General features: G+C 42.3%; 2 protein-coding genes across 3 annotated transcripts; both read left to right on the plus strand.

Annotated features, from left to right (window-relative positions):
- The first annotated feature begins 1,802 nt into the window (after positions 1–1,802).
- Positions 1,803–4,833, plus strand: LOC139611000 (heat shock 70 kDa protein 1). The gene is made up of 2 exons (XM_071465212.1): positions 1,803–1,956; positions 2,750–4,833. Exon 2 carries the CDS (start codon positions 2,773–2,775, stop codon positions 4,690–4,692), a length of 1,920 nt encoding a protein of 639 aa, XP_071321313.1. The 5' UTR covers positions 1,803–1,956; positions 2,750–2,772; the 3' UTR covers positions 4,693–4,833.
- Positions 4,834–7,438: 2,605 nt separating this feature from the next.
- Positions 7,439–27,031, plus strand: taok2a (TAO kinase 2a). Of its 2 annotated transcripts, none has more exons than XM_071465114.1 (20): positions 7,439–7,940; positions 12,816–12,956; positions 15,768–15,839; positions 16,211–16,312; positions 16,779–16,824; positions 17,854–17,950; positions 18,252–18,365; positions 18,633–18,724; positions 18,816–18,909; positions 19,297–19,378; positions 19,505–19,675; positions 20,363–20,572; positions 20,754–20,882; positions 21,109–21,345; positions 21,943–22,071; positions 22,311–22,514; positions 22,755–22,994; positions 23,236–23,457; positions 24,082–24,264; positions 24,399–27,031. In XM_071465114.1, exons 2-20 carry the CDS (start codon positions 12,825–12,827, stop codon positions 25,320–25,322), a joined length of 3,480 nt encoding a protein of 1,159 aa, XP_071321215.1. In that variant the 5' UTR covers positions 7,439–7,940; positions 12,816–12,824; the 3' UTR covers positions 25,323–27,031. The 2 variants fall into 2 exon arrangements, with proteins under 2 accessions (XP_071321215.1, XP_071321222.1); XM_071465121.1 differs by having other exon boundaries at positions 23,236–23,448.
- Positions 27,032–27,084: the final 53 nt, after the last annotated feature.

Consider the following 27,084-nt stretch of genomic DNA (forward strand, 5'->3'; position numbering starts at 1 on the left):
GGATATATAAAACTTTCACCCCCACTTAGCATTATCCACTCAGTAAAAGATTAAATACCTTGGCAGTACAGGTTTAGGGTTGGGTTTTATTATCTATTTGAAATCCAGGAAATAATTTACAAATTATACTGACCTACTTTCCGGCCTGTCCAGAGGTCAGATGTGAACTCAGAGCCCCGTGTGGCCTCCAGGGGCCCAAACAACAATAATACGTTTTGTTTGAAAGTTTTTTTAAACCATTTTGTGGAATCTGAGCCTCTGTGTCGTTTAAAATATATTTATCCTTTCATTATGATTTAAATTCACATACAAAGGTACATTTTTTTATGGAGCGGTGTTTCAATTGTATCTTGTGGTTGGCAACACACACGAGCATGCAGGTGGTAGACTACACATTCCAACAAGCCAAAGACAACAGTGATTCTTTTGTGTTGTGCACTTAAGCCATAAAACACACAAGAAAAAGAATACATGAAACACCCCAAACAGAGGGACCAATGATTCCTCCAATTTACACAACTATGTAAAGCAGGCGGTTTGTTGTCTGTTTGATACGACCCGTACGACCAGACCTTTGCCAATATGGTGACAATAATAAAACATGTGGCTAAACTGAGGGTTAACTGACTTAATGATTACTGTTTGTAAGAGCTGAATCATCATTCAAAATCAGACATTCAATACTTTATTGCTTGCAGTACTTACAGTAGGCAATTCTATGACTGTTACTGCGTAAAACATGAGATGCCTTTATGTAACCGGTGCAGCTCTGTGTTGTGTGATTGAAGGTGATCTCAGTTTATTCGGACAGCACTGAAGCATCTGAAGCATATAAGGTGACAAAACGAAGCGGGAGACACATTATATATATGGGGGGACAGAGGGAAGTGTCCGTGGGGATACTGGGGCTCGATCTTAAATGTTCCACTCTTTCTGCTCCGGAGAGTTAACATGTCAGGTGAATTGTTTACAAGTTTTGTGTGATTATACAATGAATACTACAACCAATAATGATAAACTCTGTACTGCATAATTGACCCTGTTACATTTACTCTGTTATAAAGAATAAACATTTCTGGAGCTATGTGCTGTGATGACTGTATTTTCCACTCGTTTCGTGCAGTGTGTAATGAACGCTCAGTGGTTTGTGTGCAGTGTTTGATTTTGAGCGCAGATAAAAACTGTTTTTCAGGTGACTGTTTGATTTTGAGAGAAGAGTCTGAAGTTTTGTGAATGTAGTTTTGTGTTTACAGTCTTGAGAAAAGTATGGAAGGTTTCAAGAAATGTGTTTTAGCAATTGTGAAAAACTATTAGATAGTTCACAACCAGTGCTATGAAGGCCGATCTCCTTGTGTCAGTCTTGTCTGTCAACTTAGATCTGGCCTCAAGTCATGGAACGTAGGAATGTGTTAATATTTCTGCAAAGTAATAAGTAAAATTGACACAAACAGATATAGACCATCAAATATAACACTATACAACTATGAATAATTAAAACTTGTACTATACAGGCATAATGACCATATCATTTACAGCTATATTCACATAATTGAAAAGTTTGAGGTTTAACACATAATTCCACTTCGTCATTTGCTTTACAAATTGACATCTCTACACATTGGTTAGATCGCTTTTTCAGTCCAGCCTTAGTCCAACCCGGGCTCTACTGGGCTCTACTGCTGCTTCCTGAGCGTGTGATTCTCAGCGTCACTGGAAGCTGGGAGACATTTCTGGGGGTGACGCTTCCTGAATACGTCATCACGCCGAGCAGGGCGCTGAGCTCTGTGATTGGACGATAAACTCGGGGAGCGAAAGCCCGAGAAGCAGCCGGAACAGAGCGAGGAGAGCATAAAGGACGGAGGCGGAGGAGAGCGACACAAGCGCCAAGAGAACCGTGGAGAGGACGCTTCACAGCAGGAGCCGCTTTGGTCTCTGCTTTTTCAGCTGTGAACGAGAGTAAGTACATGGCCACAGCTTTTTCTTAAAATTGTGTGCGAACTGCAGACATGACTGTTCTCTAAGGCTTTTCACTGGACCTGATTTTACCAAACTCCGTCAGAAAAACGGTCAATTCTAATCAGCTTTGGTCGTTGTAGTAATCTACAGTTCTGATTGCTTTCTTCTGAGTTTGAATTTAAGTTTTTAGATTTGAAGGTAGGCTTTGTGTGAGTTAATTAATCATTATTAAATATTTGTTGCATTGACTAATTAAAAGAATAATATTTAATTCATATTTGATATTATGTATTAAATTGAACCAAACTTTATCTGAAATACTGTCAATTTCATAACGATGTGGTTGTCGGTCAAACAAATCTTATACAAAATCATCAATTTCTTTGAAATTTCGTTACTGAAGATATGACCCATCAGTTTGGCAATGAGATGAGGCCTTATGGGACAATTTTGAATTTCCATTACATTTTTAAAATTATTTTATTTTAAACTTTTTTTTTCATTCACTTTACCTGACTATATAAAAAAGCAAAAAAGCTAAAGTCATGACTCGATAATTTGGAATGGGAAATATTTATTCAGTCATGCTCTATGAGGCTACCCAATTGAGGCCCACTCTTAATATGAATAAGATTCTGGATACCAATGCGAGACAGAGTGCCATTATTATTATTATTATTATTATTATTATTTTTTTTTTTTTTTAGACAATGTATGCCCTTGCAGAAGCCATAATAGTTGTTTTATTCAGTTTTTAAATTTTCCTTTCAAATTTTTGTCTCTGCATCTTTAGGACATAAATACAAAACAACCAAGATGTCTGCAGCTAAAGGTGTAGCGATCGGCATCGACCTGGGCACCACCTACTCCTGTGTGGGGGTTTTCCAACATGGAAAAGTCGAAATCATCGCCAACGACCAGGGCAACAGGACCACCCCCAGCTATGTGGCGTTCACTGACACAGAGAGGCTCATTGGGGACGCAGCTAAGAACCAGGTGGCCTTGAACCCCAGCAACACTGTGTTTGATGCCAAAAGACTGATCGGAAGAAAGTTTGATGACCCAGTGGTGCAGGCTGACATGAAGCACTGGCCCTTCAAGGTGGTTTCAGATGGAGGGAAGCCCAGAATTCAGGTGGAGTACAAAGGGGAGAACAAAGCTTTCAACCCTGAGGAGATTTCCTCCATGGTCCTGGTGAAGATGAAGGAGATTGCTGAGGCGTACCTTGGCCAAAAGGTGTCCAACGCGGTCGTCACAGTCCCAGCGTACTTCAACGACTCTCAGCGGCAGGCGACTAAAGACGCAGGCGTCATCGCAGGACTCAACGTCCTGAGGATCATCAACGAACCGACAGCAGCCGCCATTGCTTATGGTCTGGACAAAGGCAAATCAGGAGAACGTAACGTCCTGATCTTTGACCTGGGCGGAGGAACCTTCGACGTGTCCATCCTGACAATCGAAGATGGTATCTTTGAGGTCAAATCCACAGCTGGAGACACTCACCTGGGTGGAGAAGACTTTGACAACCGCATGGTCAACCACTTTGTGGAGGAGTTCAAGAGGAAACACAAGAAGGACATCAGCCAGAACAAGAGAGCGCTGAGGAGGCTGCGGACAGCTTGTGAGAGGGCCAAGAGGACCCTGTCCTCCAGCTCCCAGGCCAGCATTGAGATCGACTCTCTATTTGAGGGCACTGACTTCTACACCTCCATCACCAGGGCTCGCTTTGAGGAGCTGTGCTCCGATCTGTTCAGGGGAACATTGGAGCCGGTGGAGAAAGCCCTGAAGGACGCCAAAATGGACAAGGCACAGATCCACGACATCGTCCTGGTGGGAGGTTCCACCCGAATCCCCAAAATCCAGAAACTCCTGCAAGACTTCTTCAACGGCAGAGAGCTGAACAAGAGCATCAACCCAGATGAGGCAGTGGCTTACGGTGCTGCCGTCCAGGCCGCCATTCTCACAGGCGATACCTCGGGCAACGTTCAGGACCTGCTGCTGCTGGACGTGGCACCTCTGTCCCTGGGTATCGAGACGGCCGGAGGCGTCATGACATCCCTGATTAAACGCAACACAACCATCCCCACTAAACAAACCCAGGTCTTCACCACCTACTCTGACAACCAACCTGGGGTCCTCATCCAGGTGTATGAAGGGGAAAGAGCCATGACCAAAGACAACAACCTGCTGGGCAAGTTTGATCTGACGGGAATCCCACCTGCTCCACGAGGGGTCCCACAGATCGAGGTCACATTCGATGTAGACGCTAACGGCATTTTGAACGTATCTGCGGTGGACAAAAGCACCGGCAAAGAGAACAAGATCACCATCACCAACGACAAGGGCCGACTGAGCAAAGAAGAGATCGAGAGGATGGTGCAGGACGCGGAAAAGTACAAAGCTGAGGACGAGCTTCAGAGGGACAAGATCTCTGCCAAGAACTCCCTGGAGTCCTACGCCTTCAACATGAAGAGCAGTGTGCAGGATGAGAACTTGAAGGGCAAAATTAGTGAGGAGGACCAGAAGAAGGTGGTTGAGAAGTGTGATGAGACCGTCACCTGGCTGGAGAACAACCAGCTGGCTGATAAAGAGGAGTACCAACACAAGCAGAAAGAGCTGGAGAAAGTGTGTAACCCCATCATCAGCAAGTTGTATCAGGGAGGAATGCCTGCAAGTAGTTGTGGAGAGCAGGCACGAGCCGGCTCCCAGGGGCCCACTATTGAGGAGGTGGACTAAAGTGGCGCTTAACATGGACTCTGTGATCACTGTAAAATTCAACTGTTAATGTTATGCTCCATATGTTCTTCATATTTGTGATTTGTAGGCTTTGTATTATTGCATTGCTGGACTTTGCAATAAATTTAATTGGTAAATAAATCTAACTGTTTATTTTGGTTTCATTAACATTCTTGGGTCGATAATGAATTTTGAAACACTGAGTCATCAGAACGTAACATCAAATAAAACCAAAGTTTATTAATATCATCAACAAACATTCCAGCCACATTAAGATTTACAGGAACCATGGTACAAGAATTACCACCAGAATACATAAGCTTTTACATTACAAAAATTACAAGCTGCTTTTTAAAAGCTTAAATAAGACAACAGCATCACACAAGGAAATTATGAATGCAGTGTGGTATGTAGAAATACCACTAGATGGTGCACTTTTGCTTTTCTATGGTTCATCACTGCATTGAGAGCCCGTTTGACTTCATTTTACCCTTTTCAACCACACAGACTGCTTACACCAACTATCATTTTATTTTTCAGTGATTACATGTTTAGTTGCTCTGTCATCTAGGTCAGTATTTTGATCTATGGAACAGTGCAGACCAGACATGAAAATACATAGTATACAGAGCAAGGATTCAGATCCATTACTTATATAAAAGTATCAATACCTCATGTAAAAATGCTCATTAAGAGCAATATGTTCATTTGTGGTAGTGGACTTTGTTGGCCTGGTATTGACCTGCTGATGTATATTAACTTTCTATTCTATAATTCTTTATTTTGGGCAGCACTTTGCATTACAAAACATACATCAGAGATGGAAAAAAACACTTCTTTCTTTCTTATGCTGTCCACAGTTTTTCAGGATTTAAGAACTCTGTATAGTTCGGGAGAGGCAAAGTGTGCACAGAAGAACAATGACAAGCATGTCTGAGGGGGATCCAGAAGAAATCACAACAAAACCAGATGAATTAAAATAAACAATGAGGTTCGAGCAGAGTGACAGTATTTTAGCTTTCTATTCCATGTATTTTTAGATCGGTTTTATGTGTGCAGGTGAGTTGTCTGTATGTGCTTTGTTTGCGGGGTCTCTACCTTGAATTGTCCCTTGAAGGACAAATAAATGTAAATAAGTAAATAAATAAATAAATTCAGAAAATGCCTGTCACAACTATTCCAGAGCCCTAAGTCACATCTTCACCAAACTTGTTTTGTTCAACCAAAAAATTCAAAAATCTTAAAACAAAATCAAATTATCAGTTGCCATTTAATTTTCCAGCTAATCAATTAACTAATGTTTCAAGCTGTTCTTATACAAACTGTGAGGTATTGTGATCTTTCACACTGCATCAAACTTTATTAGGTCTTCAATTTGTAAAGTAACAATTAACTAAAGCTTTCAGGTAATTGTAGTGCTGGCAAAAGTAGGCTACAATATTTCACACTGATATGTTGTGAAGTAAATGTAGAAAGTGACATGAAAAGAAAATACTCATGTACACAGTACTTAAGTACTGTAGTTGAGTAAATGTACTTGTACTGTTACATTTCACCACTGATGGTTTGTAATGTTAATGTCTCACACTGTCTGCTTTACCGTCAGCAGCTGATTCCAGTAATCTTCTAAAACAGGTTGATAGAACATGAGTCACTTATACTCAGGACAACAGGAAAACACAATCAAGAAGTCTGATCAAAAGCTGGATACTGGATAGATTTGTTTATATCTGAAGCACTCACTTCCCCTCAGAATTTATTCATGGCAAGATTAACCTCCTCAGGGCCCCGGGGGAAAATTTATTCTTGGGCCCCTGCTGGCCCCCACCACACATGGCAGTTTCATTTTTTCCTGAGGGACGCAGAAACCAACCAATGCTGTAGAACTGAGATGATTAGTTGATTAATTTGTTAGTTGAAAATTAGTTGGCAACATTTATGATAACTGATTCAACTTATGTGTCATTTGATGGAATATTTGCTAAATTCATAGTTTTCTACAACAGTAAAATCAACATCTCTGGCTTTTTGATTGTTGGTCGACAACAAAAGCAATTTGAATATATTTCATTGGCAGAACAATAATTTGATTATTAAAGAAAAATAAATGTCAGACATATTAATAATTGAAACAATTGTTTGCTCATGCCTTACAGTTCCTCTATGATAGAATGATTTGAGGTTTTTTGGTGTGTTGATTACGTGACACAACTTTAAAAACACAATTTTACAACAAAGGAGCTTGATATATACCAAACTAACGAAGGTTTTAAAAGCAGAGTTTGTCTACAAGACACTGGCCACAAGATGGAGGACAGAGGGCCCCTCAGAGTGGATATTCTGCTTCACTGGTGCAGATTTGCAGTGAATCAAATTATGTGGACCCACATGATATGGAGTAAACCTGTGGCTTTGGGACCTTGGGCAGTTGCCCGCTTTGCCTGGTTGGTGATCCAGCCTTTAATTTGTTTGACAAGCAGCCAACTGATTGTGGAGAAGTGCTATTATAGTACATGATTTGGTACTTTTATTTTATTCCTGCTTTATCTTCATGGGTCACACACAAGGTCCATGAAGTGTAGCTCCTCAACATTACGAAATACATGCAGTCTTATATAAAATATCATTAAATCAAGCCTTCAAGCCTTTGTACCAGATTATTAATATTATGTAGGTCGATTTATTTATACCCTTTTATTTGTGAAGTGGGAACCTCACAGGAAACAGAACAACCATTTCCGGTCAACGCTCGAGTCCCGCCCCACCAGTCTGTGCCATCTTGTATTTAGCAAGAACAAAAACGGTGTGAGAAACAAGTCCAACCTCGGGATGGGGCGGAGGTTTTAATGCGAATTTTAAGAGTATATTTTAAAGAACTTCGGTGTAACGGGACAATATGCTTGGAAGTGGGGCACGACGGAGAAACGCCAGCCACACCCCGCAGAACAGCTAACGTTAACGTTAGCTTCAAGCTATCAAAGCTAAGCTAGCCAATTAGCTAAGGCTAGTAACCTAGTAACGTTAGAGAGACAACTGGCGAGCTTAAAGTTGATATTTCAGCCAGTGTAATTTTGAACCCGTGATTTATTTCATTGTGGCTCTAGAATTAGGAGGGACTTCGGTGGGAATGGGCCGAACGTCGTGTTGACAATCCTCTGAGAAGAAAACCGGGCTATGAGGATAGAGGCTCGCTAGCTCGGCTGCTAACAGTTGTTTTTCGGTCCAGAGCGGAACCACAATAAGCCGCGGTAAGTAGCGTTAGCATAGCTGCCCGGCTAGCTGCCGAGCTAGCTAACCCAGTTAGCTGTTCAAGGGGTTTTCAAACTTGGGTCCGGGGACGCCCAGTGGTCTTGGATTTATTTCCAGAGGCCTCCACATACACGAGAAACAGTTTAATTTTACTGAAGTTAACCGTCATTTTATAGCTGGCCCGCGATGGGTGTTTTTAATCTGCATTTGTGGAGCAGACTGCTACGTTTTCTCTCCGCGGATCGTTAGAATCCACAATTCAGTGAGATTCAGTGACACAAAGCTGTTTCAGACATTATCAAACTGTGCTGGGGTTGACTGCGTGTCTTGCTGTGTCTGTAAAGCAGCTCTGCGAAAACCCAGGAAGGTTAATATCAGGGTTGGAACTAACTATTATTGTTATACATTAATCTACCAACAATTTGGGATCAATTCATTTAGTCAATAAAACAAGAAATGATGGTGATGTCTTTCTTAATCCAACGTCCAAAAGAAATCGGTTAACAATGATACATGACGGAAAAAACAGCAAGTTTTCTCACTTGAGAGGCTAAAATCAGCAAGTATGTGGCATTTTTTTCCATAATATTTCCTTGAAAACTTGAGCGAATGTCGTGTTTTAAATCAGCCGATTAATTGACTCATGGTTTCAGCTCCAGTTAACCTCAGTAACTGTTGTCATGTGTTGTGACCTTTAATCACATCAACATTTATCAGCATATGGAAACGTTATTAAAGCCAGCAACCCCACAAATGTGCAGCATCATTTTTATAAGATTCAGAGAGCTGTGTTCAGGAGGACTGGGTCCTGGATTTTAATCTCTTCACTTTAACCCCAACAAACAAAATTTCAGACTTGCTCAAATCTGATCGGTTGAGCTGCAGAGAGATGTGATGTTTAGTGTTTGTTACTAGCTGTGTAACAGTCATTTCTGTTGATAAGGTATTTAACTGGGTGGAGCGGAGGCCATTTATGGTTTTGCAGTTTCTAAACAAAACTAACTAGATCTGAGGTTTCAGTCTTGAGGCAGAGGTTGATGTAATGCTTATGTAAACTTAAATCAGAGCCATGCGTCTTGAGTGTCCTTATTTCCTGTGAAATAACTTTGGGGAGATTCAGTTTGATATAAAGGCAATGTGTGTCTCAGGAGATTTAGCATCAAAATACGGAAAAGCATTGAGCTTTCACTTTGTCTACTCCTGTGGCTATGATTTGTTTGTAATTTGCAATATAACAGTTACAGTTCACATGTGTTCTGCCATCAGTGATGCAGTTTGAAGATGTTTCAGTGTTTATGCTCACTATGAACTTTTGTAAAGTTTGGATCATGCCTATTGAAAGTTGTTGATCCCCATTGCCTGTGATGCCGCTATTTGTATTATATTATTTAAAATAAGAAATTACGTCAAGTTAGTTTTTGTAGGTGTTTGTTAATGGTGTCAATGAATACATTGACACCCATCTTGTGTCACACATTCACAACAAGGACCTTCTTTTATGCAATACATTCCCCAAGTCAGGGCTGAGTTCAGCCATGTGATCTTTGTCATCGGGCACCACTGACACACCAAATTTAACGTCACTCGTTATGTTTTAAAAGAACTGTCTGGGCCTCTGTTTCCCTTTTTTAGTGCTGCTCATACTGTCTTTAAATGTAACTTGATTGAACCAGTGTGAGTTTGTTTTTTCCACATAGGAAGTTTAGGGAAAACTTGCTTCCCCAGTGTCGTGTGCTTAAACTTGTGAGAACAACCCTGTTCATTGGAAAATGATAAAAATAGATGCCACAAGACGTTGCTTCATTTTAAAAAATGGTGAACGGCTTGGTGGGTTTTGCATTTCAGTGTGAAGCTGAGGGATCACAATAGCCACAGTATATATCACAATTCATTAACTTGGGTTTACAGAAAGTTTCCATTTAGCCATGAATGACACAAAATTGGGTCATTTATATGGACTCTTAATAATCTTAACATGACCCCATTTGAAGTTGGCAATAATTGTCATGGTGTAATACCTTTTTATTGTGAAAATTTATAGTGTAGAATGATTAAAAACGTGAAAGGGAAATGACACGATAAAAGGTCCCTGGCCAGATCTGAACCAAGGATATCTTCAGGCAATTATAATGCCCCAATTATTTTTCTAATTTGGAAAAACTTGCTGTTCGTTTTGCACACTTCTGTCTGTCACATTTTTCATATTGGTTGTTTTTCTCCTGACTGTATACAGTAGCCCCAGGCGTCTGCTTCCTGCCTTGTACTGAACACCATCAGGCCACTGAATGCCACATTATATATAATTGGAAATTGGTTCACTGTGTTTTTGAAGGAATGCTGGGTTGGGGGTTGGGGGTGGGAGGGTGGGAATCTGTCTCCTCGTCTAACACAGATTTACAAGCGCGTTTACACAGCAGTGCTTTAAAAGGAACAAACCTTGCAGCACTGCATTAAACAGGGACCCCGAGGCTGGGTTTTCATGCGTTCACCATATCGCAGAGGCCTGGTTATGTTGCCGGCTCCCCTCAGGGCTCCAGCTGACACTCAAGGATGAGAGTCTACATCAACCCCATTTTAAAATGATGTTGCATTTGTCAATAAGCACGGCTCGGTGTGCAGGCTGAGATTACATTTGAAGGGCTGATTCAGTCAGATGATTTGATTTGAAGCTCAGCTTGGCTCATCTTTGGATTTTCATGGATTTATTCATACCGATCTTTGATATGAGTTGGTCCGTCATGGGGAACAACCGTAGCACTGTCAGTTCCTCTCTGCTGTTCTCTGATCTCCAGATGCATGAAAAAAAACAAGTGTCACGCATGTAATTAAAGGCTCTTTTTTATCTTCCTTTTTTTCCTCCCCTTCATCTTTTTTCTTCTTGCTCCACTGGTGGGCAGTTTTTTTGTTTTTTTTGTTTGTTTTTTTTAGAGCTGCAATGTTTATTTGAGTAATTGATTGTGAAAAATTAAATCTGAAATTATTTTGATAAGTAATTAACCTTTTCTCTAATTTTTCAATCAAAAGTACCAAACATTTACTGGTTCTAGCTTCTCAGATATTAAGATTTGATGATCGTCTTTGTCATGTGTGAGATTAAACCGAACATAGTTGGGTCTTGGACAGTGAGTCAAATAAAACACCTACTGAAATAGGTTACCCTGGGTTATGAGAAATTTTAATGGATATTTTCTCTATTTTCTGTCATTTTTCTCATCTGCAAATTATTTGATGATTTAAATTATCATTAGTTGTAGACCAATTTTATTAATTCACTTATTTCAAAGGGGGACACCTTACCTTACATTTCAGCTCGGGCTGAAACAAGTAATTAATTAACTGATCAGCAAATAATTGTTATGCCACAATTTTGATGATTTTATTAATCATTTTAGCTATTTTTCAACCAAAGTTGGCAAAATTGGGAATTTGTAGACGCCACCCTGGGCTTGGGAAAAGGTCAACAACTGATTTAAATAATCAAGACAAGAACCAACAGATAAATCAATGATCATGATAATAATAATAATAATAATTAGTTGCAAATCTACTTGCATTTGTTTGATATTTGAGCAATTTGTGCTATATTTTAGAGTAAATACCCAACTTTTGTTATCTAGATATATGTTATGTACAAATATTTGAAGTTCCATTTCCCTATTTTGACAGATCTGTCTTTACATTTTGCATCTTTAATTCACAGAGAGAGACGCTGTCACCAGTTAGACTTAATGAGCTGGTAAAGCTCCCTGTTGTGTTCTTATTCTAGAAGCTGTTCTCATCACTTTCACATCATTTATGCTTTTGATGTCCCAGCCCAAACTCAACAGTTAATAATTGAAATCCATTCATATTGAAGTGCACTTTGTGAAAACCAGCAGCCATTTTGTTTTCCCCCACATCAGTACTCGCTCTGTGCTGTTCATTTTACACTCTTCTTCTCTGCATTGTTTCTCTTTCTGTTTTTGACTGGCTTTTTCCAGCTTTTCTGGGTTCTCACAGGTGAACATCCTGGCTTTCTCTGTAACTGTTGGCTGTCATGTCATAACTTGTCAGTTGGTAACTATCCCAGATTGATCAACTGTGGGAGATAACGATTGTTTTTTATCACCACAGAGGTGCAGAGCCCATGATGACTCCAAAGTGTTTGGCCAAAAGCAGCTAGTCATGACATTCCTGAAATTCTGCAAAATCTTTGAGACATGGACCACAGATCTGTGGACTATCATGGAAAATGATAAAGTCTGTTTTGATGCATGTGAGGGGAGTTTGCAAATGGGTCACTTTACAACAGTATAAGAACACACTTTCCAGCATGTTTAACACATTAATTAGATAGTTTTCTGCCCAACTGAAGTGGAAAACAGACGCGTCACATCTCTCTAAAACAATAAGGGAACACATTCCATGGACCAAATTTAATTCAAAAGGTTCCCTTTACCAACATTAAGAAGGCAGGATTGAAATCTGATACTCCCAAAGTGATTACCAGGAGTTTCAGTGTACCAATCAAAATAATAAATATTTCTGCTGCTGTTAAATGTTTGTTTAAAGCAGAAATGTCTTCATATGTGATGTCTTCATGTCCTCATTTTGTTTGACCAGCAGCTCAAAAGTGGAAGACATGCAGTGTCTTTGTGATGTGAAATGAATAAACACAGCAAATCTTCACGCACTAATACATTTATAATCGTGCTTACAGGCCAGACCTTAAACACACCAGGAAAGAAGAACATTTCAAAGTGTTGATTACTAAAAGTGCACCAATACAAACCCAGGCTCTTGGTGTTACAACAGAGACCTGGATGTTGTCTCCTTGTTTAGATCCTGAGGCAGCCGTCTCCCAGTGCTAACCTGTGCTCTCCCCTGTGTCCCAGGCCCTGGCCATGCCCTCGAGTGCACGGGCGGGCAATCTGAAAGACCCGGAGGTGGCAGATCTCTTCTGCAAAGATGATCCCGAGAAGCTGTTCGCTGACCTGCGTGAGATCGGCCATGGCAGCTTCGGAGCAGTGTATTTTGTGAGTACGACGTTAAGGCCAGATGTTTAAGTGTCTTTACTTTCAACGCAGCCTCTTCACTTCGGGGTAATCTGTGAACTACATAAATCCTGATTATCAGACTGTATCAGCCTTTTCTCCACTTATTTCATTTAACCTGACATTGTCTTCCCGTTGGTGAATTCAGGAGGTGTTTGTCCACCGTCTTTAAAGCAGTTGTCATAGAGACGGGTGAGACTTGGTACCTGGTTAACAATGAAAGTAACGGTGCATAATTTGAAAGAAAGGTTCAAACTTTGGCTCCTGTCTCACCTCCACTGAGTCGAACGGTCACGGCATGACTTTGGTGTGAGTGGTGAGTCTTTGACTTTGGGAAATTAAAGAAATAGTTGGATACAGACACCCCCTTAATCCAACATCTGTAAGGTGTGGGGGGAGGGGGCGTCTGAAGCTATCTGACAAGCAGTTTAGATGGACTATAAAGCCCGATTGAAGCTGTTCAACACTCCAACAAGAAGTTGTGATGGAGCTTTAACCAGTTTTGTGTATAAAGGAGGGAGTGTTTAATTTGTTTACATCAGCAGATTCAGCTACCGCCACAAATAGAATCTAATTCTGTGGGAAACACTGAATAATTTTTGATGCTTTTTGCAGTATAGAAGAAATGTAGAATTTAATCATTGTTAGGGAGTTGGTGGTTTGTTGGCGTTGCCTTTTTGTGGCCACTTTTCTGTTGCTATGTTTCATAGGTGTACCTAGGTAAAAACATGTAATTGGTTAACTTTCTCCAGCTGCTGGAAACAGCTGTCGGTGAGCAGCTCAAAGCTGAACAAAGCCGAGATGTATGGAACCAGAGCAAACCACATACTCTAAGCTGGTAAAAGCTAAAACGTATTTGTCAGAATATCATTGTCCTTTACTTGTTTGGAGGTAGTTTCCTGTTTCGTGTGCAAGTATAAAGCAACAAGATACTTTGTGTGGTGTTCCTGCTGCTTGGAGTTGAAATCATGTTCAAGAAAATCTGATATTTAAAATGCAATCTGAGCCCCGGAGGTCTGAGCAGTTTAGTTTGTGTGGTTTTAAAAAATTCAGTTGTATCTGCATTTTGTCGTTTATAAAGAAGCTGTGAATTTGAAAATTTACCCACCTAATTAAGAAATCAGTGTGAACACAACACGTGAATGTATTAAACTGTGCATCTCATTTTACCTGTAAGATATTCTTCAGGCTGTGTGGCAGACGAACACCTCCACAGTGTTCTCACTGAATGTCTGAGTTTCAGAGGATCCTTCAAAGGCCATTAGAGATGTGCTACGAAAATAGATGATGTTCATCAATTTGCATCAATTTAACTGGTTTACACTGTGTTTCCTCCAGACTGTGTGTTAACTCAATGTGTGTCAAAGGAGACCAGTGTCCTTAAATGACCTGTGACAACCTCAGTCAGGGATTAAAAAAACCTTATCTGATGTTTAAAATGTTGTTTTTTAAGAAGGCCATAGGATGTAATACTATTTTTAGGAATTCCTCTCAGTCAAAACAGTATTGATGCATCATTTAGCTGTTTACAGTCTGGAGTAGGACTCCATATCGTCAGTGTCATCACAGAGCACCATGACTTCGTCTGGTGTCTGATAGCAGCATCCTCACTCTGGATTTAGGATTAAGCCCATTGGAGGATTAAGCATTTGGGATAGCTTTGAGAAAATATACGCATTTTATCCAAAAACAAATCATTTGGTTTAGTTTGGTTCACAAATGGATCATCGTGTCTGTCTTTGTTCTGGGCTCATTGAGCATGTGAGATTGGTCTTTTGGCACCACCAAATGGTGCTATCATTAACTTGCACCCTCAACTCTAGAAAGGATGGTGAAAAATCAGTTGCTGAATCACACAGTTACCAGGTTACAGTTTTCTTTCTCCAGTAAACTGATGTTTTGTTTCTGAAAAACTGTCCATTTGTAAAATTTAAGCACCCTCTCTCACACAGCAGAGTACTGCGCCACTGTAACAGTTAGAATTAGTATGTAATACCTCCTTAATGAGCATTACCTGCTGTTTATGTTCTAAGGTTACTGCCCTGCTGCATGTAAACGAGTATTTAGAGCGACCAGGTTACGACAGTGAATGTAAAAGTTAAGGAGGTGGTGGCCTAAAGGTTAGAGAAGCTTGAGGCTACGTCCACACCACTGTATTTTCATTTTAAAGCGGCGTCGAATGTGATCTCACCCAGATGAGCGTTTTAGCTCTGTATCAGAAACAATCTCTGTCCAAACTGTCGCACCTAAAAACACACACATACATGACCATTCACATAGGCTGGACAAACACGAGCCAATATAAACAGGAAGCAGATTGTCTACTCTGCAGTTGATTGTTGCACAAAATACTATGAATAAGGAGCAGAAAAGAGAGTTGTAGTGTTAAAATGCAGAATTTAACTGAACAACAGCTGCGAGCAAAGACGACAAGGTCAGTAAACGTAGGAGTTTTAAAACTAAAACATAGTGTGGAGGTAGCCTGAATGTTAAAGTTTGGTTCTCAGACCGGTATGATAAATCTGGGTGGGGAAATTGAAAGAAACATTACTCTTCCTCATTACCACAACTGAGGTGCCCCTGCTGCTCCTCTGAAATAGCTCTGATCAGATTGTGATTGTATGAACCTGTGTGAGTTTGATCAGGGCCTTACTGCAAAAGAGATCTGAGATTCTATTGAAGCTTTCTTAGGAAAAAGCCGTTATCTGATTACCTGCAAAACATCTTTTCTCTGAGTAACTTGGTCTCTGGAGTACACTTGTGAAATGTGTTTCTGTATCTGATCTCCTACAGGCCCGAGATGTTCGCAACAACGAGGTGGTGGCCATCAAGAAAATGTCGTACAGCGGCAAGCAGACAAACGAGGTGACAAACTCCAGAGAAATAAAACATTTCCTTGTAGATTTTAAAGTTACCCCTCCTCAGTTTCTCTGATAATTCAATGGTCATTCTCAAAAACACTGAAACTCTTTCAGTTAATTTTTATGGCCTAGATTTTGAAGATTTTAGTCTTTTCATAGTGTTAAAATAGCTCCTTCCTTGTTCTTTATCCTGATACTCTTCACCCTGAAGTGTGAACAAATAAAACAGCCCATGCCAGTGTTTGTATTTTACGTAATAACATGTTAAGTGTTTTGCAGATGATTAAGCATGTCTCCAATAATGACGATCTATCTTTGAAATGTGCTGAACACACAGGATGAGGACTGACTGAGTGTTTGTGTGTTCATGTGCAGAAATGGCAGGACATCATTAAAGAGGTGAAGTTCCTGCAGAAACTTCGCCACCCCAACACTATTGAGTATCGGGGGTGTTACCTGAAAGAACACACAGCATGGGTAAGTACTGTGTGCATCCGTGGGAGTATTGTAATGCCTCATTAGCTCTGGAAAATGTTTTTCACAATGGAAATACATGCCGCAACAAGCTACAGATGAAAGCTCAGGTTTTTATGTGTTTTCTCTGTGCTGCTATTTAGATATAAAGTGATCTGTAACAGAACAGAAAATTGTGAAATCTTCAAATAACTTTGTGGTTATGGTATAATTACTTTGATGCAACTTTAATGATTAACTGATAATCAAAACCGTTGAAAAATTGTTTAACCAACAAATTGTCAGGCTTGAAACAAAGAGAGAGACCACTGTTGGCTTGTGTTATCCCTTATTGTATCTATGAAAGATGATTCTCATGAAAACAGAGGAATGACAACATTTACATCTGTGATGAAAGAGAGAACTCTGTGTTGAAATAAATGATAGCAGTGTGTCTGTTGACCATTCCGTTGAATTGTCTCTCCCCCAGCTGGTGATGGAGTACTGCCTCGGCTCGGCCTCAGACCTCCTCGAAGGTCAGTTGAGCACAAAGCACCTTGATATTTTCTTTACTAAGTAGAGCTGGATTAAAAAATCTGATTAATCACGGTCTTTATTCTCATTGTAATATTGATTTTTAAAATTCCAATACAATCTTATTATTGATGTGTCTTAGTAAACATATACTTGTACATCTGTGTTAAATTACGTGTGTGTGCAGTGGTTATCTGTTGTCACTGGTTCAGTTAAAGCTGCATGATGGGTAAAATTTCTGCTTTGTGGAAATCAAGTTATTACAACGAGCATGAGAAAATATTTGAACAATAAAAGGAACAGCAGGTGATACAGTAGCTGCTGCCTGAGCCGCCGGGAGTCACTGTGAGGTGAACAGTTATAGTCTGTGCAGGTTACAGGACTGTGGTGACTGACTCTGGCATCTGTGAGAGGGACAGACTGATCTGAACTCAGTTTGTGTTTGTTGGAGAGACTTTTTCTCTGGCTGTGAGATGTGAGGCCATGGAAGTGGAGGGAATAGCGTGTGGATCTACTTTAATAAATCTGTCCCTGTCAGGGAGGAAACAGCAGCTAACATCTGTCTGCAGATGTCAGACTGACACAAGCACTGCAGACTTTCAGTGTCTGTCCTGTCTGTGCTCACTGATCATTACAGTGGACGCCTGGACTCAGCTGAATCATCGGCCACTGATAGTCCATGCATAGCTACATGGGACAGTGTTTATTTTTTAAGATTTGTAGAATGAGGAAAGTGTCCCTGATAGTGTCCCTGAAAGTGGTGCAGTTTATTCTTGCTCAACTATAGACCCAAAAAGATATATAGATGTATTATGTTTAGACATTTTGCATTTGTGAAGGAAAATAAATCCTCAGTCCTGATGTTACCAGCATATTGAACGTGGAAGAAATTTAAGTTCTAAGGATGAATCTGTGCGAAATCAATATTTAACAGATCGGTGCTGATATAATGTGTAAAAGGGCAGGTCTATTATTTAGACATAATTATTCATCAGTCTGTTTGACTCTTCTTTTACTCTCTGTCTTCACAGTTCACAAAAAGCCGCTCCAGGAAGTTGAAATAGCTGCTATTACCCATGGTGCACTGCAGGGATTAGCATACCTTCACTCTCACAATATGATTCACAGGTAAAATCTGTCTTACTGTGTTGACTGCTGTCAAGTTAACTGTTAAAAACATACAGTTGTTAAAGTGGTCTGAGAATTAGACTCCATGTTTTCAAAAGCAAGTGTTTTGTGCAAGTCTGTATCTCAGTTTACAATTTAAATTCATGCACTATGCCAGTGAGTATACTGTATACGCAGTGTACTACAGGCATCACAGTTAATTAAACATTGATCAGTGTTTTATAAAACTTATTATACTATTATTATATTATTTTTATTCTATAAAAATTATTGAGTACTGAGGTTGGATTGTCTTTTGCAGGGATGTGAAAGCGGGCAACATCCTGCTGACGGAGCCTGGTCAGGTCAAACTGGGGGACTTTGGTTCAGCCTCAATCGTGGCTCCGGCCAACTCCTTCGTGGGGACCCCCTACTGGTGAGTGTTCAACTAAGACCTGCTGTCTTCTTCTTTTTATCTTTTTTAAAGACATTCAAGTCACCAATGAATCTTAACCAGTCAAATCTGTCTTTGTGGTGAGATTATAGTGGTGTATAATAGTGTCTGTCATCCTTGGTCTGGTTTCAAAATACCAACAATCAGTTCTTGAAAAGTCTTGAAACCAGTGAAGCTGCACTGGTAATATAAATGCTGAGATTGTTCCATTGTGTCCGTCACTGACCTCTGCCCTGTGCGTTGTGTCAGGATGGCTCCAGAGGTGATCTTAGCCATGGACGAAGGCCAGTATGACGGCAAGGTGGATGTCTGGTCGCTGGGCATCACCTCCATAGAGCTGGGTATGAACTGTGGTTTCTTATATGTGGATAAATCCAGACTTAAAAATACATGATACTAATAATCTTGACTCTGTGCTCTTTCTGTCCACAGCTGAGAGGAAGCCCCCGCTGTTCAACATGAATGCTATGAGTGCCTTATATCACATTGCTCAGAATGAAAGCCCCATCCTCCAGTCCAACCACTGGTGAGAACATCATTTTGTCTCTCCTTGCCAATCTGTTCTAGTTTGTTCTGTACCTAGAGAGCTTCTTTTATCATGATTGACACTGAATCAGGTCAAGATCGACTATTTTCTCATCACTGACTTTGGAGTATTTAGACATTGTATTTTCGCTATTTAAGATCTGAGTATTTCTTGCACCACTGTTCGAGACAGAGAGAAAACAGTATTTCATATCTTGATAACCTTAAAGCAGGCTTCATCTTTGACACTGGGCTTCAAGGACTAAACCTGAATGTATTTTTCCACAGAGGACCTGAAGGACTGAAGTTGTTTGTGACCATGGCTTCTCTCCTGCTTCTCCATGAGTCATTTTATTCACTAATTTGCTAATCCCATCTTTTTCTGCAGGTCTGATTCCTTCCGTAACTTTGTTGACTCTTGCCTTCAGAAGATTCCCCAGGACCGTCCTACCTCGGACGTGCTACTGAATGTGAGGACACACCCAGCTAGAAACGATACCACCCCATCAAATATGCATGTTACATGAGTGTTAACAAATTGTCTGTGGGTTAATTGTGCCGATGTTCATCAGTTCTCCTCATGTTTCCTTCTTAAGCATCGGTTCTTGTGCCGTGAGCGTCCGCTGACGGTGATCATGGACCTGATTGCACGAACCAAGGATGCGGTGCGAGAGCTGGACAACCTGCAGTACAGAAAGATGAAGAAGATCCTCTTCCAAGAGACCCAGCAGAATGGCCCCGTGTCAGAGGGAGGGGAAGAAGAGGAGGTGAGGGATCGGACCAAGATAAAGTCGATGGGTGTTTTTGCATCGAAAGTTCCAGAAACTTTAATTTCTGAAGGACTAAGGGTGTTGTGATCTGTGTTTCCACAGCTTGGGAAACTACCCAGCTGATATAACAAAAGTACAACAGTCACCTCTCAAATCATTTGTGTAAAACAAAAAAAAAAAACCCAAAGCCTGGACTTGATAGTTGGTCTCTGGCTGCTCCATCCTAATTATCTGCAGCCACAAAGTACAAACAAAACCAAATGTTTCCAGCTCTGGTGCCAGTGGAGAACAGTGTTGTGAAGCACACTAGTGTATTCGACCCAGTCACCAGCTTTCACACTCCAAGCCCCACGAGCAGCCACTTAGTTTTACCCCTATCTTCCCAGAGTTAAATCTAGACCCTGGAGTTCCTTAAAGGGTTCCTGTTCCCCGGGAAAGTGGGCTCAGGGAGTTGGTATAGAGGAGGAGGGAGAATATGTAGAGAAAAGAAAAGGACTTTGAGATTCTGAGACTGTGGATCTGAAAATCTATCTGGTTTGCAAAAATATGTAATAATAATAATGTATTTCTGCAACTTGAGCTAGAGTAATAGACACAAAAAAGACCAATTATGCACACAGGCAAAAAATGAACCTAAAATATATCATGCTGGTCTGTTTGTCTGTGTTTTTGTGTATGTGTCAGGAGGTGGAGCAGTACCTGCTGCGGACAGGTACAGTCAACAGCATGGAGAGCTCCCAGTCCGTTCCCAGTATGTCCATCTCTGCCAGTTCTCAGAGCAGCTCAGTCAACAGCCTGGCCGACGCCTCCGATGACAGCAGCAGTGAGATGGCCATGATGCAGGAGGGCGAGCACACCGTCACCTCCAACAGCTCCATCATCCACCGGCCCACGGTAAATGCCGACCTCAGCCAGGACAGACAGCTTCACTTTAAATATCGTCCACCTGCTGTGTTAAAGACCAGACATGGTTTCTATGAGTGAGAGCTGAAATCGTTTAAATTAGTCGACCCATGTGTTGTCCAAGAGTAAAAGTGTCTGACCTTTCTCCCTCCCCCCTCCTCCTCCTCCTCAGGGTCAGGATAACATCTATGATGACCCTTACCAGCCTGAGATGGACCAACCCCAGGTTCCCTCAGCTGGACGCCGTCGAGCCTACTATCGCAACCGTGACCACTTCGCCACCATCCGAACCGCCTCCTTGGTAAGTTTACTCAGCAGGGCCCATTCTCCTCGACTCGAAGAAACAAAGCAAACAAAGATTTCACTTTTTTAAAATTCCAAAGCAGATGCCTTCTTGCTACAGTTCTTGGAGAGCACCTGTGTACAATGTACTGTTTATTACAGCAGGTGTAGCAGCTCTCACATCAGCTTTCACAGTCCTGTTCTCAAACATCGGCGCTGATCTTTTCCTTGTCCCCGTCCTCCAGGTGACGCGTCAGATCCAGGAGCACGAGCAGGGCTCAGCGCTGCGAGAGCAGATGTCCGGGTACAAACGAATGAGGCGGCAGCACCAGAAGCAGCTGATGGGGCTGGAGAACAAGCTGAAGGCCGAGATGGACGAGCACCAACTGAAGCTGGATAAGGAGCTGGAGAACCAGAGGAACAGCTTCTCCACCGAGGCCGACAAGCTGTCCAAGAAACACCAGGCCATCCTGGAGAAAGAGGTGACGGACAGAGCTCCATATGTCAGCAGACTCAGGACATTAACTCTGATTACCTCAATCACAAAATCACTGATTACATCATTCAGACTAATGTAATGTAGTTTGCATGGTTTGACTTGATTGCTTTGTAAATGCAGCTTTCCGATTTTTCTTTTGGTGACTTCTTTAAAAATGAAACTTAGTATCTGTGAGACGTCTTTACACAAAATTTACAGCAAATTTTCTCTGATGAACCCTTTGGTTTTAGTCTTTTTCATGGGATTTGTTGCAGATGAGAAAGAATATCTGGAGCCTTGTTCTCAAAATGATGTTGTCTAATGCACACTTAGAGGATGTGTATAGGAGAATGAATCTAGTGGACTTTCATTTAACACCCAAAGGTGTTGAGTTAATAATAATGTCAAACAGAAAATAGCAGACCCTCTCAGTAGAGATCATGGAATCAGTGTTCAGTGGTTTAAATAGTTCATTCGCAAATTTATGTTAATTTTCTGTCAGTTGACTAATTGTTTAATATGTTTTGGTTACTTATCAGTGTCAGCATCTATGGTTCATAAAAACGACCCCTAACCTTGGGCTCTTTGTGTCCTCCTGCAGACGAAAGCAGCTCTGGCAGAGGAGAAGAAGTTCCAGCAGCACATACTGGGCCAGCAGAAGAAGGAACTGACCAGTTTACTGGAGTCACAGAAACGCCAGTATCGCCAACGCAAGGACCAGCTGAAGGAGGTGTCAGCCCCCACATAACCAGATACAGATGTTGATGCTCTCTAAAGCGGAGTGGAGTCAGAAATTAAAATGAACAAGCCTACATAAGAAAGCACAAAGTTACCAGATGTTCTCATAGTATTTACTCTCTCCAAGCAGGTGTTCATGTCAGGACTCTGCTCAGTATTTGTTAAACTATCCACACTTGTTTGTTTGTTCCTCACCTTCTCCCCCTCTTTCTTTCTCTGTCCCGCACTAAGGAGCTGAGCGAGAACCAGTCAACTCCGAAGCGCGAGAAGCAGGAGTGGTTGATCCGTCAGAAGGAGTGTTTACAGCAGATGCAGGCGGAGGAGGAGGCCAGTCTGCTCAGGAGGCAGAGGCAGTACTACGAGCTGCAGTGTCGCCAGTACAAGAGGAAGATGTTACTGGCTCGCCACAACCTGGAACAGGACCTGCTCAGAGAGGTACAACAGATCCACACAGCTGAAACTCACCCTGAATCTCCCGAATCCAGTCACACAATGAAGGTGTCTTTGTAGCTGATAGATGATATGTTTGAAGAAAAAAAAAAAAGGAGTGAGGAGTGTCTCTTTATTGTCCTAAAACACCACAGAGTGATGGGTTAATATGTCATTAATAAATGTGAGCTCAGTTATTCTGTAGAAAACGAGGCTTCCACTAACTTATGTCTTGTCCTCCACCAGGACCTGAACAAGAAGCAGACCCAGAAGGACCTTGAGTGCGCCATGCTGCTGCGACACCACGAGTCCACCCAGGAGCTGGAGTTCAGGCAGCTGGGCTCGGTGCAACGGACTCGGGCCGAGCTGATCCGAACGCAGCACCAGACCGAACTGACCAACCAGATGGAGTACAACAAGCGCCGTGAACAAGAACTTCGACAGAAACATGCTATGGAAGTCCGGCAGCAGCCCAAGAGCCTCAAGGTACAAGAGACTGTGACAAACCAGAACTGTAAAGAATTATTAGCTTCAGTTCTCAGATCTCTGACATTATAATAATTTCTCACACATCCTGGAAAACTTCGGAAATGCAAGTGACAAAAGTCCTGAAGAATTACAGTCAGATCAATAAATAAAACTCCCTAAAATTTAGTTTTAGCATAAAATACAGAAAATATGTTAGTGTTAAATATCAGTATGTGTCATGTCTGACTTGTTGTTCCAGTCCAAAGAGCTGCAGATCAAACGTCAGTTCCAGGAAACCTGTAAGATCCAGACACGTCAGTACAAAGCCCTGAGGAACCACCTGCTGGAGACCACTCCCAAATCCGACCACAAAGCCGTCCTCAAACGCCTCAAAGAGGAGCAAACACGTAAGCTGGCCATCCTGGCCGAGCAGTACGACCACTCCATCAACGACATGCTGTCCACACAGGCTGTGAGTAAGGCAAGGAACCCTCCGCGCACCTTCTACACCTGAAAAACTGCACCTGCACCTTCTCACAGCAGCAACACAGCCTCTGTTTTCACATCAGAACGAAGCCCATCACAAGTTCAAACATTAAGTTCACAGTGTTATAAAAGAGAGAAAAGCAGCAGTGATTTTTGTTTTGTATTTTTCTTTGATAAATGTCTTAAGTGATTAATCAGGTATCAAACTTGATGCTGATCAATTTTATATAGATATAAAATAAATAGATAAATATAATATTTTATATAGATAGAAAACACAGACATAAGACATTAAAATGCCAAAGTGACAACAACAGCAATAGAGCCACAGTTTTCATTTTTCAGCCAAACACACGACAGTGGTGCTGAATGAGTCCAGTGAATTTACAGTGAAATACATGTTAATCTTAATGTTACTGAGGGCGGAAGAAAGAAGTACCTGCTCGAAATGAGACTTAAACCATCAGAGTGATGACAGGGACGTTTCTGTACAGTGACTCTGATGAAGAAAATGATTCGATAAAGACATGATTTGAGAGCGTGTCGTCACAGAGACGCACTGTCCTGCAGCAGATTGTGCTCTACTGATACAGAGGCTCGTCCCTGTTTGTCCCCACAGCTGCGGCTGGATGAGACCCAGGAGGCGGAGTACCAGGTGCTGCGGATGCAGCTGCAGCAGGAGCTCGAGCTGCTCAACGCCTACCAGAGCAAGATCAAGATCCACACCGACACCCAGCACGAACGAGAGGTGAAGGACCTGGAGCAGAGGGTGTCCATCCGCCGAGCGCTGCTGGAGCAAAGGGTGTGAAGTCACATGGTTACAGACCAACAGATCAATGTCACTGTGACAGAAAAGAATAAGCAGTTATGAAAGAAACTTGTCAATAATAGTTATAATAGTCACGAATAATAGTGAATATGTCTCTTCTCTGTCAGATCGAGGAGGAGATGCTGTCTCTGCAGAACGAGCGTTCAGAGAGAATCCGGACTTTGCTCGAGCGTCAGGCTCACGAGATCGAGGCCTTCGACTCGGAGAGCATGCGGCTCGGCTTCAGCAACATGGCGCTGAGCGGCATCCCGGCCGAGGCCTACAACCAGGGCTACCCGACCCCCAGCCCTTCGTCGGGCTCCAGCGGCTGGCCCTCGAGGCCCGTCCCCCGCTCGGGCAGCCACTGGAGCCACAGCGTGCAGAACTCGGTGGCGACTCCATCCTGGCGCAGTCAGAACCACAGCGGAGGAGGCTTCAGCCGCGCAGAGTCCATCACCTCCTCCCACGGCCTTGGTAGGGACAGTGAGCTGAGCAAGAGCAGCAGGGGCCACCCCTCTTCCTCCTCCTCCTCTTCCTCCCACCATCACCACCACCACCACCACCACCACCAGCAGCAGCAACAGCAGCACTACCTCCCCCAGCACTACCAACACCACCAGAGCACGCCGCAGCTCTACCGTGACAGCCACGATCGCGACACCCGGGAGCGCGAACGGGCCAGGGAGTGGGTCGGAGGAGGGGGCCACTACTCCCATCATTCCCAGGGCCACCACCACCACCACCTCTCCTCCCACGCCTCTGCCCAGTCCCTGGCTCTCCTACCACCACCACCCCCACCTCCCCCCATCTCCCTCTCCTCTTCCTCTCCTCCCTCCTCTGCCTCCTCCTCCTCATCATCACAGGGAGGCTATGGAGGCGGTGGCCTGAGCGTCAGGGGCCCCAGTCTGATGGCCCTCAGGAACAGCCCCCAGCCTCTGAGGAGGACGGCCTCAGGGGGGCCCGGCGGCGGCGGGGGCAGTGATGGAGGGCTCAGCCGGAGCACATCAGTCACGTCTCACATTTCTAACGGCTCTCACCTCTCCTACTCATGAAAGCAGCTGGGTTCTCCTCTCTGCTCTGATCTGAGAGCGTCACTCTGCTTCTGTGCAGGAAACCAACCAACAGGCTGCGAGGACGACGGAGGCAGAGCCACGCCCAGTTCACACAGAGAGCCGAGCTTTAGTTTTTCTGTTAGGAGGCTTCATAGAGCAGGAGCAGAGTAAAAAAACAAATACCCAGATTTTAAACGTGTAAATTTTAATATCTCCTTTCTTGAAGTGAAAAGAAAGAGAGGAAGATACAGAAACACACAAGTTTTAAAAACCCTGAGGAGACAAAAAACAAAACAATCGAAAAAAAATTTGTCAAATTGAAGGCAAACAACACGTCCACATGTGAAAATGAGCCACAAGTCGTATCGTATAAAATCCCAGAAAACACATTGAATCCATTGCACAGTATTGACTTTGTAGTGAGATGGTTTTAACTGCAAGGGGGGGGGGGGGTGTCACCTGTTGGACCAGTTTGAGGTTCAGGTTCGAGCCAGGTTCAGGTGTTCAGTGTCGGAGCAGGTGCAAGTTTAGAAATGGAAGTTTGTTGGTTCTCAGTTTGTATCGAACTGAGCGACAGTTGTGGAGCTTCCACTTGGCTAGCGGTGCTTTAAAAACCACTGTAACTATGTAAATAACAGTAAATTGTAAACCCAGTTTTTGTTTTGTAAGTGTTTCATACATTCAGCAGGGCGGGGGGAAGGGGGGGGGGGCAGCACAGCACAGGAGTTGACCAAGGGAAGATTTCTTGAAAACATTTCTTTTATTTGTAGTGATAAGATTCTGTATATGACAGTAAAAAAAAACAAAAAAACACTGCCATCTTTTTGTTGGGTTGACCCGAGACAAGTCTACCACTGCCCTTTAATCTTCTTAAAGGAACAGTCTGACATTTTGGAGCATGAGCCTGGGTGTTGTCTTGGCAACAGCCAGAGGAGAAGATGATTAATCAGGTTGATCTCTGAGCGTCCAGGACAGAAGGAGCTCCAGCAGGAGGAAACTTTCCAACAGCTTCAAAACTGAGAAAACAAGAATGAGACTTCACCGTTTCTCAGTTACTCCCAGTTGTCGGTTTATTAGTAACACCCAGCTAAAACTAATCCTAACTAAAACTAATCCTCAAATCACTTTTTACTGAAGCTGTTTCAGAGGCGTTGATTCAACTGTTTTCTGCTGTCGAACTGTGTCGCCTTACACGGAGAGGTTTTTCTGTTTTTAGGCCAATAAAATAACAGAAACCTCTGTCTGTGTAACACAACACAACACAAAAACCTGCTGACCCACAACCTGCTGTGTGCAGTGACGACACTGGATTTTAGTCCTGTCGTCTTGATTAAGTTTTCAGCTTCATGCTTTTCCACCTCTGAATTAAAGCCTATATTTGGCATCAATTTATCACATTTCCTGGAAACTCAATTGAGAAGCTGTGTTGTTGATGACAAAACTAGACAGGATGTCTGTTTTTGGCTGGTCCAACAGAAGACCTGACACTGACACACAAATCATTAAAAAAAACCACATTACTGCCTTAAAACAGCCCTGTTCATCATTTCCTAAAACACTAATACTACCTGTAAATATTCTGTCCTCTGACAGAGCTCAAATCTGAATTCAACTTTTTTTTAAGTATTGTGGACATTTTTGTTTCCTTTATTATGAAGCCAATGGATGTTGTTGAACACTGCTAATTATATAAAAGCATTTTTTCACACCATTGGTAGTTATTGATGTGCGGTTCTTTTACTAGGTTTGGTTATGTTTGTTT

Source organism: Trachinotus anak, unplaced genomic scaffold (genome assembly GCF_046630095.1).
Source record: "Trachinotus anak isolate AG129_WGS33_773 ecotype Australia unplaced genomic scaffold, CSIRO_AGI_Tana_v1 ptg000003l, whole genome shotgun sequence".
Classification (NCBI taxonomy): domain Eukaryota; kingdom Metazoa; phylum Chordata; class Actinopteri; order Carangiformes; family Carangidae; genus Trachinotus; species Trachinotus anak.

Excerpts from the sequence above, each read along its gene's own strand:
- LOC139611000 (XM_071465212.1), top strand. The coding sequence starts at position 2,773 with ATGTCTGCAGCTAAAGGTGTAGCGATCGGCATCGACCTGGGCACCACC.
- taok2a (XM_071465114.1), top strand. The coding sequence starts at position 12,825 with ATGCCCTCGAGTGCACGGGCGGGCAATCTGAAAGACCCGGAGGTGGCA. Across the intron at positions 12,957-15,767 it reads GCTTCGGAGCAGTGTATTTT|GCCCGAGATGTTCGCAACAA; the intron begins GTGAGTACGACG and ends GATCTCCTACAG. Across the intron at positions 18,910-19,296 it reads ATCCTCCAGTCCAACCACTG|GTCTGATTCCTTCCGTAACT; the intron begins GTGAGAACATCA and ends CTTTTTCTGCAG.